At 41.7% G+C, this 14,905-nt stretch overlaps 1 protein-coding gene across 1 annotated transcript in view; it reads left to right on the top strand.

The window, feature by feature from the left end:
- Window positions 1-2,829: 2,829 nt before the first annotated feature.
- The window catches only part of MCPH1 (microcephalin 1), a 107,854-nt gene continuing 95,778 nt past the window's right edge, over window positions 2,830-14,905 (top strand). Inside the window, exons 1-8 of the mRNA XM_083731749.1 lie at window positions 2,830-2,980; window positions 4,316-4,407; window positions 4,694-4,812; window positions 9,197-9,281; window positions 9,999-10,113; window positions 12,740-12,880; window positions 13,641-13,736; window positions 14,328-14,899. Coding sequence (XP_083587875.1) covers window positions 2,932-2,980; window positions 4,316-4,407; window positions 4,694-4,812; window positions 9,197-9,281; window positions 9,999-10,113; window positions 12,740-12,880; window positions 13,641-13,736; window positions 14,328-14,899 — 1,269 coding nt within the window. The 5' untranslated portion in view covers window positions 2,830-2,931. The remainder of the gene's footprint in view (window positions 2,981-4,315; window positions 4,408-4,693; window positions 4,813-9,196; window positions 9,282-9,998; window positions 10,114-12,739; window positions 12,881-13,640; window positions 13,737-14,327; window positions 14,900-14,905) is intronic.

The raw sequence follows: 14,905 nt of genomic DNA, 5'->3' as shown, positions 1-14,905 counted from the left end.
TATCTCTTCTGCTGGGCCACTCATGTCCCAAGGTCGTTCCCACAGGAGCAGCTTTTAAATGGAAAAATCCACTGACTTGTTCTTTACAGTCTGTTTTGCAACTGTTACCCCTCAGCCCTCTAGGGGGGGGGGGGTAATCCAAAGTATCCAATAGGCAGAAGAACAAAACAACAGAAAGTCCCCAAAAAAAGTTATTAGCAACAATCTTCCAATGTGTCAAAGCTGTCAGTTAATAGTTTCAATAAAGTCCCAAACTTGTAACAAATAAAGTCCCAACTTTGTAGCAAATCTCAAATTACAGTTCACCGTCTCGGTGCCTTGCTCAGGCAGTCCGTTCCAAGAGTCTAAAACGGCAGAAAACTTTTTTTCCCTTTGCTTTTTTCATGCAGGTTAAGCCAAATCCACCTCTCTTCCCCCTTGCTCCTGCCTGCTAGGGGGAGGTTCAAGTTCAATGTCCAGATTAAACAGTTTTCAAATTAGTTTTTCATCCAATTGCAGCTTTGTAGTTTCGTTGCTTTAGCTGTCATGCAGTCCGGGGAAGGCAGACTTCCTTAATTTTTACCTTTCCCGTTTTCGGCCAAATTTCAAAGATATTTTATAAGTCCCAATAAGCCTTTCAATCCTACTTACGGGTATTCAAATTCAGTTCCAAATTTCAGGAAGGAATCGGCGCTCTCCGCTCATGGCGACGCGGCTTCACTCCACGGGCTGGGTAGCGACTCTCAGCACCGTGCGCACACCCGATGCCGCTCCGGAGCCTTTAAAAAGGCTCTTTTGCAGTAAAGGGGGGCGCAAATGGTCCCGCCGAGTCTCCTTGCTCACAGGCTTCCGCGCCTGCAATTTTTGAGGGCCCTAGAGTTCACTGCGTCGCAGGGGTTCAAACTGCCGACCTTCCAATCGGCAAGCCCAAGAGGCTCAGTGGTTTAGACCACAGCACCACTCACAATTCAACTCTGGCTTTTGTCTTCCTAACTACCAGCCAATTGTGTCTTCTGGCACAAAGCTACTTCCTTTCTGTTAATGACCCATGTAGGCCATTGCCTCACCGATAACCTAGCCTAGCTATTTCAGGAATTAAATCCTTGCTGGATCCAGGAATCAGAAGGGACTTGAGCACACAGCACCAGATTTAGGGTGATGCAGGTGGTTCCCATGTACAGGGCACTGAGCTGAGGGGGTCCAAAACAATGATAATATTTATACAGGTACCTACTGAGAAGATCCATTAAAAAGCAACAGTACCAAAAAGAATTACTGTGAAAATAAGAAATATTTTTGTGCAAGGGTGCCAAATTTTGTCTTCGCTCAGGGTGTTATATTTCCAAAGTCTGTCCCCACTACCCACCAGGACAACTCATGATACATAAAAAAGTGATGATGCATTTAATTTTAAATCTTACAGTCACACCTTAGTCTTAATTAGAAAATGTATGAGGCAAGAACAACACTGGGAAACTTGTGCCCAAGGTGGCAACCTAAGAGACATGACACCCAAGCACTGTATGCAGAGAACTCAGGCTGCCCAATTTCTATTAAAACCAGGGCCGGATTTAGGTTTGATGAGGCCCTAAGCTACTGAGGGTAATGGAGCCCTTTATATGTGATATTTTAGGGAGCAGGCTAGCAGGTGGGGCCCATTACTTACATCATGGGTAGGCAAACTAAGGCCTGGGGCCCAGATCCGGCCCAATCGCCTTCTAAATCGGACCTGCGGATGGTCCAGGAATCAGTGTGTTTTTACATGAGTAGAATGTGCCCTTTTATTTAAAATGCATCTCTGCGTTATTTGTGGGGCCTGTCTGGTGTTTTTACATGAGTAAAATGTGTGCTTTTCTGTAAAGTGCATCGCTGGGTTATTTGTGGGGCATAGGAATCCATTCATTCCCCCCCACACACACACAAAATATAGTCTGGCCCCCCACAAGGTCCGAGGGACAGTGGACCAGCCCCCTGCTGAAAAGGTTTGCTGACACCTTACTTACATCATAGGAGCCTACACAACACAAAACACTGTTGCTGTATGTAGGTTTTATTTTGTTTTATCTAATATTTTGGAAATGTACATCCAGTTTAAAAAGGTAAAGGGACCCCTGACCATTAGATCCAGTAGTGACCGACTCTGGGGTTGCGGAGCTCATCTCACTTTATTGGCCGAGGGAGCCAGCGTACAGCTTCTGGGTCATGTGGCCAGCATGACTAAGCCACTTCTGGCAAACCAGAGCAGCGCACGGAAACACCGTTAACCTCCGCCGGAGCGGTACCTATTTATCTACTTGCACTTTGACGTGCTTTCGAACTGCTAGGTTGGCAGGAGCAGGGACCGAGCAACGGGAGCTCACCCCGTCATGGGGATTCGAACCACCTACCTTCTGATCGGCAAGTCCTAGGCTCTGTGGTTTAACCCTTACATCCAGTTTATTTTTCCTTTAAAAAAAATTCGGACCCCCAAGAGAGTGGGGCCCTAAGCTATACCTTGTTTAGCTTATACGGCACTGCCTATTAAACACACGCACAGGCACGCACAAACGTCTGGCTTTTCCTGCAGCTCAAACCCGGGGAGAAAAAAGCAACCCCCAAAACAAACCAAATACACCCCCCCATGGTGGGAACTTCTCCAAAACGTGAACTAAGCTTTTGTAAGAGCTCCGTGATTTCCATTGCTTTTCAGCTCCCTGACCTATAGTAGCAGGAAGAAGGCGGGGCGGGGGAGGGGGGCAATACCCCGCTTTAGAACTTTCCCCGTACTTAATCTCGCTCATAGTGGGAAAGCCCACGCCCACCTTTCTCTATGGTTTTCGTGAAGCAAGAGCGGGACCGGAAGAGAGGGAGAGAGGGGACCGGAAAAGAGGGACGAGAGAAAGGCATGCTCAGTGCGCATGCCCCTGCAGCCGGCGGCGGTTTCTTTTGAACGGCCCGACTTCTGCCTTCCTCATGGAGTTCACCGACGGCCCGCCGCGTTGTGCCCGGCCTGTCTTGACAGGTAGCGGCCCAGCGGAGAGGCGGCCTCTTGTCAGGCGTCCCCGTGGGGATGGGGGAGCCTGAGGAGCGCTTTCCCCACGTGTGCGGGCAAAGGAGAGCGGGGTCTGCCCCTTTTGGTCGGCTTGGACTGGCGACGGGGAGGTGGGGGGCGCCCTCAGGCAGAGGACTTTTTTCAGCTTGGGGCGAAAGCTGGGCCAAAGCTGAGGCAGACGCGCGGGGGTTGCAGCCTTTTCTCTCCCCCTCGCACTCGCCCACCCTCTTTTTCTTAAGGCATGTGCGTGAAATGCACCCCCCTTAGGGGCTCACTAGAAATTTATGGGTTTTGTGGGGCGGGAGCCTCCAGATGAAGGTCAGCAGCCCCTCAGCCCCTCCCCCGCTCGTTTTCCATGGCTGACTGTATAATGTAACAGACCGCATGCTGTGTACCCAGTTTCTTAAGGGCTTAGAAATAATAAATCCCCATTTTAAACAGTACTGAATATAGTCATACCTCGGGTTACAGACGCTTCAGGTTGTGCGTTTTCAGGTTACGGACACACTGAAACCCGGAACGGGTTACTTCCGGGTTTCAGCATTCACGCAAGTGTTAAATCGCGTTTTGTGCATGTGCAGAAGCACCAAATCGCAACCCGCATGTGCGCAGTCATAGCGCTGCGGGTTGCAGACGTGCCTCCCACATGGATCACGTTTGCAACTCGAGTGTCCACTGTATACCTTCCTTTTTGTACAATGTTGATACTTCCTTAATGGTGGTGGTGGTGATTTATTAAATTTCTATACAGCCCAGTATCTGAACAACAAGCTAAAAACACCCCCCCCCCCAAAAAAATGCATGACATAGTAACAAACTATGCACACACACACACCCCAGTTTAAAAGGAACTTATATAACCAGTCAAAGGCCTAATTGCAGTGTCCTGGGCTGCCCAGATGACAAGACACCCCCCCATCCGCCTCATTGGTTAAAAGGAAAGCAGAGCAATGCATTTGGCGGCAGCTTGGCTATGGGGCTTGCCAGAAGGAGGCATACAAGATGCCATGCAACCGTCTTCGGCACTCCTCTGGATTTGCATTAGTCTTTTCTTCTCTCAAGGATGTCCCACAAGGCAGCAAGTAAGAACAACTATATGCATATGATGTAAAGCAGGAATTAACTGATGTAATACTATGGAAATAATTGAGACACTGCACCCTAAGTGGTAATCCAAAGATTATTCAACATTTCCTACTATTTAGACAGGAGTGCCTGGTGTGCTCTGGTCCATGAGGTCATGAAGACTTGGACACGACTAAACAACAACTATTTAGATCTTTCTCTTTTTTTATTCCTTTATAGGTGTTGTAGCCTATGTTGAAGTATGGTCATCCAGCAGAACAGAAAACTACTCTAAAAGTTTTACTCAACAACTTATTGATATGGGAGCAAAAGTAAGTTATTCTTTTTTGAAGAAAGTGGAATTGGTTACACATTGTAACAATTGTTGCTACCTAAGAAAATAAATGAATTTAACTACATTCCCCTGTGTGTTGGACTGTGGCCAAGGTGTATAGCAAAGCACTTTAAAATTAATCAGGTTGTTTTTCTGCCTAAATCAAATATGTTAATAACTGACACATTTTTAAAAGCTGCACATTATTTGCTTACCTAGTAAAGTGGTGTGTTGCTTTTCAGTACAACTTATAGGGAGATACTTTATGTTCTTATGTTCTATAGGTTTCTAAGACTTTCAACAAGCAAGTGACTCACGTAATCTTTAAAGAAGGACTCTCCTCCACATGGAATAGAGCTCAGAAGGCTGGAATTAAACTAGTATCAGTGCTTTGGGTTGAAAAGTAAGTACTGCCAGTATCTGTAGACTGCTTTTCACCATAGATGAAAGCAATTTGAAGAACAATCAGTAAAACAGTTATTCAGCCATATAATGTGGCATTTAAAGCAAACAAAAAAACATGGGTTAAAAAACCCATAAATTTCCTAGTTAAGTATAATACAAGACACTTAAAATGTTGACAGAATAGAAAGGTCTTCAAGTGCCTGAAGTTCAGCAGGCTGCAAGGTATACCTGATCTCAGCTGAGAGGGAGTTTCTCAGAGTTGGGCCCGCACTGCTGTGACTCCTAGTGGCTGCAAGGAATATGTTGGAGACATGGATGACCACAAACAGTGACTCCCTTGAAGACCTCAGTGATCTGGCAGGGATATAAGAAATCAGGTGGTTTTTAAGGTATCCTGGACCCGAGTTGTTAATGGCCTTGTAAATTAATACAGTTAACCTTGAACTTAGACCAGTAATATATTGGCAGCCAGTGCGAGCTTTTAAGGAAGGGAGTTATGGGCTGCTGGTAGTTTGTGCCCACCAACAGTCTACCTTGAGTAAAAATTAGTTGAATACAACCAAGTCTTGAGGTTACCAATGCATGAATCACCATGGCCTGGCAATCCCTGTCCTGGAAAAGCCAAAGTTGGCATATCAGCTATAGCTGAAAAAAGGCAGCCCTACCCATTGAGACTGCTGTAGCACAAGTAACAGAGATGGGTACAGGAACACCTCCAAACAATGAACCTTTTGTTTCAGAGGCAACTGGCCAATCTCCAGGGTATGAAGGGGGAAATACTGAAAGCAGAATGCTAATAGCATCAGTGTGGGTGTATGTAGTTGCATATTTGAATAAAATGGTTGCAAGCAACAACTGCTGGCGACAATTATGCAAGATCCAAGGCTGAGCCTCTCAAAGGAGGCACACATTGGGGAGAACTCATAGCTCAGAAGTAGTACATGTGTGTCACTTGCAGAAGGTCCCAAGTTCAATCCTTAGCATTTCCAGTTAACAGCATCTTGGATACCACAGCTGGGGAAGACCTTGGAGAGCTACTACCAATCAGAGTAGTAGACAATACTGGGCTAGATGACCGAATCGTCCCGTGACAGAAGTATATATGTAGGTATCAAGTATTTTTTCTTAAACAAAATGTTTAAGAAGAAGATAAATGGTACAGTGAAATTCAATGTAATCTACAAGTGTGTGTGTCTGTGTGTGCACGTGCACATAAAATAAGGATTTCATTTTTGTAATCTTTAGAGACATAAGCCTGACATGGGCACACGATATGTCAAAAGGATGGGGGGGGGGAAGTAAAGTATAATGATTTCTTATTTGGTGTTCTGGAAACAAGTGTATTCAATTTACCCAATTCTTGAGTGGGTTATCTTGCTCTTTATCTGTGCAGGCTGTTGATAGCTGATTTTGCTTCAATTATTTTTATGTTTCAAAATTTATGTGTGATAGCAAAAGCTTTGTTGGCTGTGACAACAAATGAAGAATTAATGAAGAATTCTTCATTAATGCTTCAGGTGTATTGAGTTTTGGGAAAAGAACAAGAAAAAACAAGGAATGTCAAAATTAGCTGTCTGTAGTATTTGCTTAGATCAGCTGAGTATTAAAATTTAATTTTGTGGCGCACCAATGCAATCTGTCAAATGTTTTCATGACTGTATACATTTTCAACTTCATTAGTAAAATATACCAGATGTCTGGGGTATATTTATAATGTGTGTGCTTTACAACTGTAAGATCACTAGGTGTCACTAGAAGTGCATTGTTCAGCTACGTAATTTTTTTTTTTTTTTGCTCTTATCTCATAGTTTTGTAATCTGAATTTTATATCAAGAGATTGCAAATCAGGGATTTTCAAACTTCCTACCTGAAGGGGAACACTTTTCTGTGTTAACTTCTTTGTTGTGGAACACCCCTGTTGCAGAGTGTTCTGTGGCGTAGTTGAAGATGTTCTCTCAGTTCTCCCAGGGCAGTGGAGGAGCTTGTTTACTTATAAAGTTTATTGATTACCTAATCAACAAAAGTTTTCTGGGAAGTTCATAACAGGTTCTGACATAACTGAAACATGAAAATATTAGAACGTTAATTGAAACACTGTTGCCTTGGAGAACTGATGTTTTTTGAGAACAACCCAGCAGTAACCTGCAGTTTAGATCCCTTCAGGATCAGCCCTCCCAGTAGCCCCTTTCATTTCTGTTTTGCTGCGGCAATACAAAAACTGGGTGGGATTAAACTAAGAAGCCCTGTCGGCTGAAGTCCTATGCAAGAACTTTGACTTTCATAATGGGGCTTTTCCCTCTCCTCCCTCCAAAATTGGCTTGAGTTGGGATTCAGGGGAACTCCCAGCACAGTGTACAAGGGGAGGAGAAGGAGTATCGTTTTCCCCTGGCAAGCCTAAATGCTTGCTGTGATGGAATGATAGCCTTAGTGCAATGCTGAATTCTTGTGGATGCTTAATGTTTAACAATAATAAACTAACAGTTTAGTATTGCTCAACTCTAAACATTACGGTACTTGCTTCTGTGGTAAAGCAGCACAGGCATTCGGCAAGGCCATTTCACTATAGAAAGATCCAGCATCAGATGGTATTGGAAAGCCACAGCAGCGAAATCAGGAAGAGGTTGATGCCCTAGGGGTGGCAGTGATAGCTGCTGGTCTGTCTTAGGAGGCAGGACGTTTTGCCTTGAACCTGGAAGGGCCCACAACAAAACATTACAGTTGTGAAGTGCTCGTATTCAGAGATCCAGCCAAGATCTTCCCCAAAAGAAGTTATTCAACATGTTCTGTCTTCATTGAGCTACTTTGAGATCTCTCCCACTAAAATATTCCTTGTATGTATACAAAGCTTAGAATTTTTCCAAGCATCTTGACACCACCCCCTTTAGTGCAGTTTCACCTATAGTGTCTAAAGAAGGATAGACACTCGGAAAATGAGTTTGTTGGTAACGTGATCATATGATGAGTAAAGTTTGGCAATGGAGGACAGTTCTTTCTAAATATTTTCTAAATAGGCTTTAGAAAAACCCTAATTTTTTGGAGTGCAGATTGGACAATAGTGCTGCAGTGTAACATAGTAACAGTTTAAGCCCATTATTAGAAAACTGGCAGTTCAGATGCTCTGTGAAGTGTTCACATCATTCATCACACAAAATTCAGGTCATAAACTCTTAGATACTGAAAATTTATACCTGCTTTGGGTGAGAAATATTGACCCTGTGTGTTCTTAGAAAATACTTGTCAAGACCATTTGATCCATAATGAAATGCTTACACTGAAAACACTTTCATGTGAAAATTAGCTTTTTGCACTTGCACAGATCATAGCTTGTAATTTATATATAAAAAGTCCATAATCTCTGAAGCTTCTGTAACAGATCTATGGATTCCTAGGAAAGGCTGTAGATAAAGGCATAGTGGCTAGAAAGAAACGTATCTGTTAGACCACATTACAAATATTTTGTTTTGCTTTCTGTTACTGCCTGCTGTGTGTGGATTTTCAAATTTGTCTTGGTTGGTTTGACTAGATTAGGCATGACATAAAGGATTGAAACTTTTTGGCATGCTCACAGATAGGGAAGCTACAGCCATGCATGTTAGCAAGAGGTTAGCTGGGCAATTTTATGTTCCTGAGTTTTCAGGACTGAAGAAATGACTGATAAAAGTGTAAGTATTAGAAATAGTATATGTTCTCTCATTGAAATTCCAGTGCTTGTGGTTTCAAAAGAGTAGGAGAGACCAAGGATGCTCACTTTGAACATAAAACAGAGTGACTGACATTTAAGCCTTGCCAGAAGGGCTTTGTCTTGAACTCTGGGTGCCAGCAAAACTAAGGAATGTGACCCCTGTCCTTCCTATCCAGTGCCTAAATTACTAGTTTATTTACAGCTTTGTGCTCTATCTTCATTCTAATGAATATAAATAGAAATTGTAGCATATTAAACATCCCTTTTACAAGCAAGCGAGTGGTTCATATGGTGATCTGAGCTTTCTAGAAAAAAAATACAACTCTAAGAGATTTTAGATATGATGGAAGGAACAGATGAGAAGTAGACTATAGAATTGTAGAGTTGGAAGAGATCCAAAGGGTCATCTAGTTCAATGCAGGAATCACAGCTAAATAATCCCTGACAGATGGGCATCTTAACCTCTATTTAGAAAACTCCAGTAAAGGAGAATCCATCACCTTCTGAGGTTTGAGCCCTACCCTTTTGAGCAAGATACCCTCTAGGGCAGGCAGATGCAAACTCCGGCCCTTCAGATGTTTGGGACTACAACTCCCATCATCCCTGACCACTGGTCTAGGGGTTGTGGCCAGCTGTGGCCTTGCAACCAAATTTTACACTAAAGATATATATGAATTCATTTTTGTTTTGTTTTGCTCAGATGCCGAGAAGCTGGAGCACATGTTGATGAGTCACTGTATCCTGCAATAAATACTAATGAAGGGTTACCTCAATTTTTTAAAAAGGTGTGTACATAGCTTCCTAATGGTCTTGAATGTAAGCTTTAATTTTTATTTCAAATTGATCCTAATTAATCTTTGGTCCTCTGAAAGTTATCAGTGGGTTGAATGCTTAAAATTTAGCACAGGTGTTCCAAAGTCCAACTTACCTATAAGTGACCTGTGGTTCAGGTAGTGGTGTTTACTAACATTCTAGCCTTGTACCCTGAGAAAATTATCTGGTAATGTTTGTTATTAACATTGCAGTTATCAGCTGCCCCCCCCCAACCTTCTTTTTGCCTCCATAAATTTATGGTGGGTCACTCAACTTCTCATATGAAGCCAAAATGTCTGTAGCCTGTTTTTTTAAAAAAATATTATTATTATAGGTCAGTATGGGATGTGCAAAACCCACCCTTCGGAGTGTTTCAGTTTATCTTACTCAGCAGGCTTTATGTAGATTTCCAAGAGAGTATCTCCTTAAAATAAAATAAAAAAGCTGCTCATGCAGCGTTCCTGCAGTTTTGAAATTGCGTACTTATAGGAGGAAACCAGTGCACACATGCTGACAAGACTGCTAGATATGGGTAGGAATGTTTTGGCGGCTGTGCTGTGGCTTGGTGGAAATATATTATACCTTATATACAGTATTTCTATCTTCCCATGTCCTGTGAAAAATGTGAAAGAAGTATTATTTCTTAGATTTATGAATGCTTTAAATATTTTGTTGTTCTTGTTTCATAGCACAAATGCATGCAGCCCAAAGACGTTGTTAGAAAAGCTCCGGAAAATGACAAGAGACTACAAAAAAGGATTGATGTTCTGACTAAAGAGTTAGCTATACAAAAAGCAGCAACAGGCAAGTATAAAACCTGTTCTAATGCACTGAAAAGAAATACTGGGATTTTCAAAAACTTGAGGATGGTCTTAAGGAATGGTTTTTCAATTGTAATTGAAACTGATATCAAGAAGTGGAGTCCTCTGTGAAATTTGTAGGGTCAGATAAACCATGAGAAGGGAGAAGGCAAATGTCTTCCTTCACTATTTTGTTCCTCTTTCTTGTCTTTCCCTACTAATTGATCATTTGTGGAGGAAAGAGGAACAGGAGCAACTAAATTTTCCGCAAACTTGTTTCTCTATAACTTTCTCAAATCCTCCCCAATGGCCAGTTTGGGGTCAATGTGCTCTGAATCCTTTGATTTCCCACGCTGCAGTCTCTGGTTAGAAAGGAGAAACTCAGGCGTGCTCAGCTGTCATACATAGTTCTAGTCTCTGTTCTGGGCCAGCCTCCTCTGCACTCCTCTCTTTGGCTGGATATATTTCTGTGTCCAGGGCAGCTGTCTACCAGCTCCATCTGGTACACAGGCTGAGACCCTACCTGCCCACAGACTGTCTCGCCAGAGTGGTGCATGCTCTTGTTATCTTCTGCTTGGACTACTGCAATGTGCTCTACGTGGGGCTACCTTTGAAGGTGATCCGGAAACTACAACTAATCCAGAATGTGGCAGGTAGACTGATGACTGGGAGTGGCCGCCGAGAACATATAACACCAGTCCTGAAAGATGTACATTAACTCCCAGTACGTTTCCAAGCACAATTCAAAGCCTTGGTGCTGACCTTTAAAGCCCTAAACGGCCTCAGCCCAGTATAACTGAAGGAGCGTCTCCAACCCCGTTCTTTAGCCCAGACACTGAGGTCCATATCTGAAGGCCTTCTGGTGGTTCTCTCCCTGCGAGAAGTGAGGTTACAGGGAACAAGGCAGAGGGCCTTTTTAGTAGTGGTGCCTGCCCTGTAGAACGTCCTCCCATCAGATGTCAAGGAAATAAACAACTATCTGACTTAGAAGACATCTAAAGGCAGCCCTGTTAAGGGAAGTTTTTATGTTTGATGTTTTATTGTGTTTTTAATATTCTGTTGGGAGCCTCCAAGAGTGGCTGGGGAAACCAGATGGGAGGTATGGAAATAAATTATTACTATTATTACTATTGTTTCCTGGAATCAGTAAGCTACAATAAAGTATATGTGCTTCACCCACATTCAGAACCAACTCTGAGCAAGAAAGGGAGCAGTTTTTGACAGACACTCCAAAGTTTTTCTACAAGGGTAATGAGACCCAGATAGCCAACCTTCCTCACCACTATCCATGTTAGACACTCAGCCTTTCCATACTGTGGAATTCTATAGGATATTATAAATCAGATAACTTACGTTCAGAATAATATTTTCTGTTAAGGTTTCTCCAGAATTAGTGCCTTTTTAAAAAGTCTGGTGTACGCCTTCATCTAGCAGCAGCAATCTATATATAGAGATAGTTTGCCTTGCATGGATTAGCTGCAGCACAAATGCCAAAGTTAGCTACACATAATAGGGAAATCTGCATCCAGCATCTAGTTTCCATGTGCATTTCTCCCTCTCCCCCCCCCTTTTTGGGCTCTGCCTGATTGATCAGTAAGTTTTAAGTAAAATATTTATTAGCAGATAAAATTCCCATACAGTGGTACCTCTGGTTACATATGCTTCAGGTTACAGACTCCGCTAACCCAGAAATAGTGCTTCAGGTTAAGAACTTTGCTTCAGGATGAGAACAGAAATCGTGCTCTAGCAGCACAGCAGCAGCAGGAGGCCCCATTAGCTAAAGTGGTGCTTCAGGTTAAGAACAGTTTCAGGTTAAGTATGGACCTCCTGAACGAATTAAGTACTTAACCCGAGGTACCACTGTAGTTTCTTTAGCAGTGACAAAAGTATTGGCAGAAGTAGATAGGACCAGGAAATAGCTGGTGAAATACCAGCCTGATCTTAATTTCCATTGTTGGGTTAGCATGTGTTGCTTATCCCACCTCATATCCCTATATTGTAGTGCAGGCTTCCTCAAACTCGCCCCCCCCCCAGGTGTTTTTGGCCTACAACTCCCATCATCCCTAGCTAGCAGGACCAGTGGTCAGGGATGATGGGAACTGTAGTCTCAAAACATCTGGAGGGCCAAGTTTGAGGAAGCCTGTTGTAATGCAGTAGTAGCTAATGTGAACATCTCCCTACGTTCTGGGACTCCATCAGTTTCAGCCAGCATGGCCAATAGTGAGGGATTGTAGGAATCGGAGTTCAATAACTTGTAGACAACACCACATTGACTGCCTCTGTTGTATTGCATGTGTTTGGTTCTTTTATTGACTGACTGAATCTGTCATGTTTCAAGTTTAATCTCTTGGCCACAATAAACTGAATTAAATATTGAATTGGATGAATGTTGTGTCCTATGGGAGGCTATAGCTGATTAGCTAGAACCATGAACCAGAGTGATACTGTGAGGAGGTGAAGATACACTGCAGCATTCTAGTTGTGTTTCCCACTTGTTTAGATACGTTTGAAAAGTTTTTGGAAACTTGCTGAAAACCTGTAGCTATAAAATTGTATAAAATTAGTTTTTCAAAATGTTACTTTGAATATTGCCATTGAATATTGAATCCGCCTTATAATTTGCCTTTTAGAAACAGATGCACCGGTTTTGTTATTTAAAGATGATGGTTCATTAGTCTACAGCCCAGCAAGTAAAATAAAGTATCAGTGCAGAGCAATGGAGAAAAGAATAAAAGAAATGAAGGAGAAAAGAGAAAATCTTTCCCCTACTGGTATGATTCTATGTTTCTTGTGATTTGTGAAAGGGCAAAAATTATTTTACTTTTTTATTGCTGATGTTTTCTGGGCATTGTCACCATTTTGCCAGTATTTTGCCCCTGAACCAGACTATAGTGCTGGAAACATACTGATATATTTTGTTATTTTGTGTAAAACACCTGAGTTTGATGTCTTAGGTTTTGCAGCTTATTCATGTGTATGTTATCTAAACCCATACATATTGAAGCCTTGTTTACTTTGCTCTTAATATAAATAAGTATGAGAAAAATTGTATTAAGCTTTACAGTAAGTGTTGTGATGGGATGTGAAAGTTTTCCTAGACCCTAGAACATGTTACTTTTTTGTTCTAAACTAGCACATTTATATTTATTTTAATCATAAATAGACTTTTTTCTTTTCATGTTTTCTCCTTCTCTGCAATATCAAAAAGCAGAAACCAGTAGAAGTGTGGGGAATATTCTGCCTGTCAGATCTAGATTTAAGAACTCCTCTAAGCTGTTAACAATCCTTCATTGAAGACAGACAAGTCTCTCAGTAGCTTTATAACTATTAAATACTGAACACTTAACACATCTAAAATATTTAAAACTAATTTGAATTTCTAAAAGGCTTGTAAATATAGTACTATATAGTAGTATAGTGTTTGTATTAACACATTAGTATTTAATAAATCTATTTGTTCTGTACCTTTACATGTATTGAAATACAAAAATTGAATCTATGAATTATTTAGCTAATTATTTGCACTTTTAGCTTCACAGATGTCTCAGGGATCTGACTCTAGTTCTAATCCAGCAATGCATGAATCAATTCTTGTTTCTACCAGTTCAGCTTGCGCATTGTCATCAGGTAAAAGGAGGGGGGGACTTCTAGTATTCATGTGTAAAAATTAAAACATAAATATAAAATATTGTCTCATGTTAGATAGTATATTGTAAATAAGATGTTTTAACGATGCATATGAGATTAAATTGGCTATGTGGCCTCTTTCCAGGCTTGCATCAGTGGACATGGTGTGTATAATGCTGTAGTCATACAAAGATTAAGGACTGCATGGGATGTTTTACTGAAGAGAGCTGTTGAAATAGATTTTTCTCAGTTATGAGGGGGAAATTTCTTGATGCTCTAGTATTTCTAATTGTAAGCATAAAAGTATGACTTTTTAAGTCTCTTGCCTTGTTCAAAGCTTCAAAGTAATTTGTGATACAAAGTAATCACAGGAATTAACCAGGCACAAGTTACTTGTTGCCAGAGGGTGCAATTTTGCTCGCAAGGCCATATTCACCAAACCTTGTCCACCCAACCATCAGCTGAAATCAGTGGGGATTAAAGCCTCTTTCAAAAATAACTGAATAGTGTTGTGCCGATTTCTTTGAATCGTCTTTAAGATGCTGGTTGTTTTCTGCTTTTAATGCAATGTTAATTGCTTTCTGCTTGTAGGAGAGAGCAGTGACCATTTAAACTCAAGTTTCACTAACTTGTTGGGAAATTCTAAAAGCAAGAACCTGAAAAAGGAATCTAGCAAATGTGTGCCTGAAGTTGAAGGAGCCAGAGAAGTGCTAAGCAGTTCTCCAGTTTATGCAGGTGACTCCAAACACACAACTCTGAAAGAATCTAGTGGCAAACATTTAAGAAATACATTTTGCTTGGAAGATGGCTTGCTTCCCACAATGGCGAAAGCTGAAATGTCCTCTGCAGAGAAACACAGTGAAATGAAGGATTGCTTTACAGCTAAGACTGGAAGTCACCTTTTCCAGACAAACAATGAGTACAGACTGTCTTCGGAAAAACTGGACCACTTGGAATTTGCTGAAAGTAGCAGCAACTATCACATAAATTCAGAAAGTGAGCTACCTTCAGTTAGTCAAAGTCTTTCTCTGGTAACAACTGAATGTTCTTCCACTGGCAGAAAGCCAAGGAAACCGAGGAGGAGATCAAGTATTGGATTGAATACCTCGGTAATACGTGAGAGTGATTCTCAGAATGACTTCTTGAAATCAGTGCTCACACCCGTTAAG

The sequence above is a fragment of the Podarcis gaigeae genome (assembly GCF_964106915.1).
Source record: "Podarcis gaigeae genome assembly, chromosome: 3".
Taxonomy (NCBI): Eukaryota; Metazoa; Chordata; class Lepidosauria; order Squamata; family Lacertidae; genus Podarcis; species Podarcis gaigeae.
This window is presented reverse-complemented; position numbering and strand designations above follow the sequence as displayed.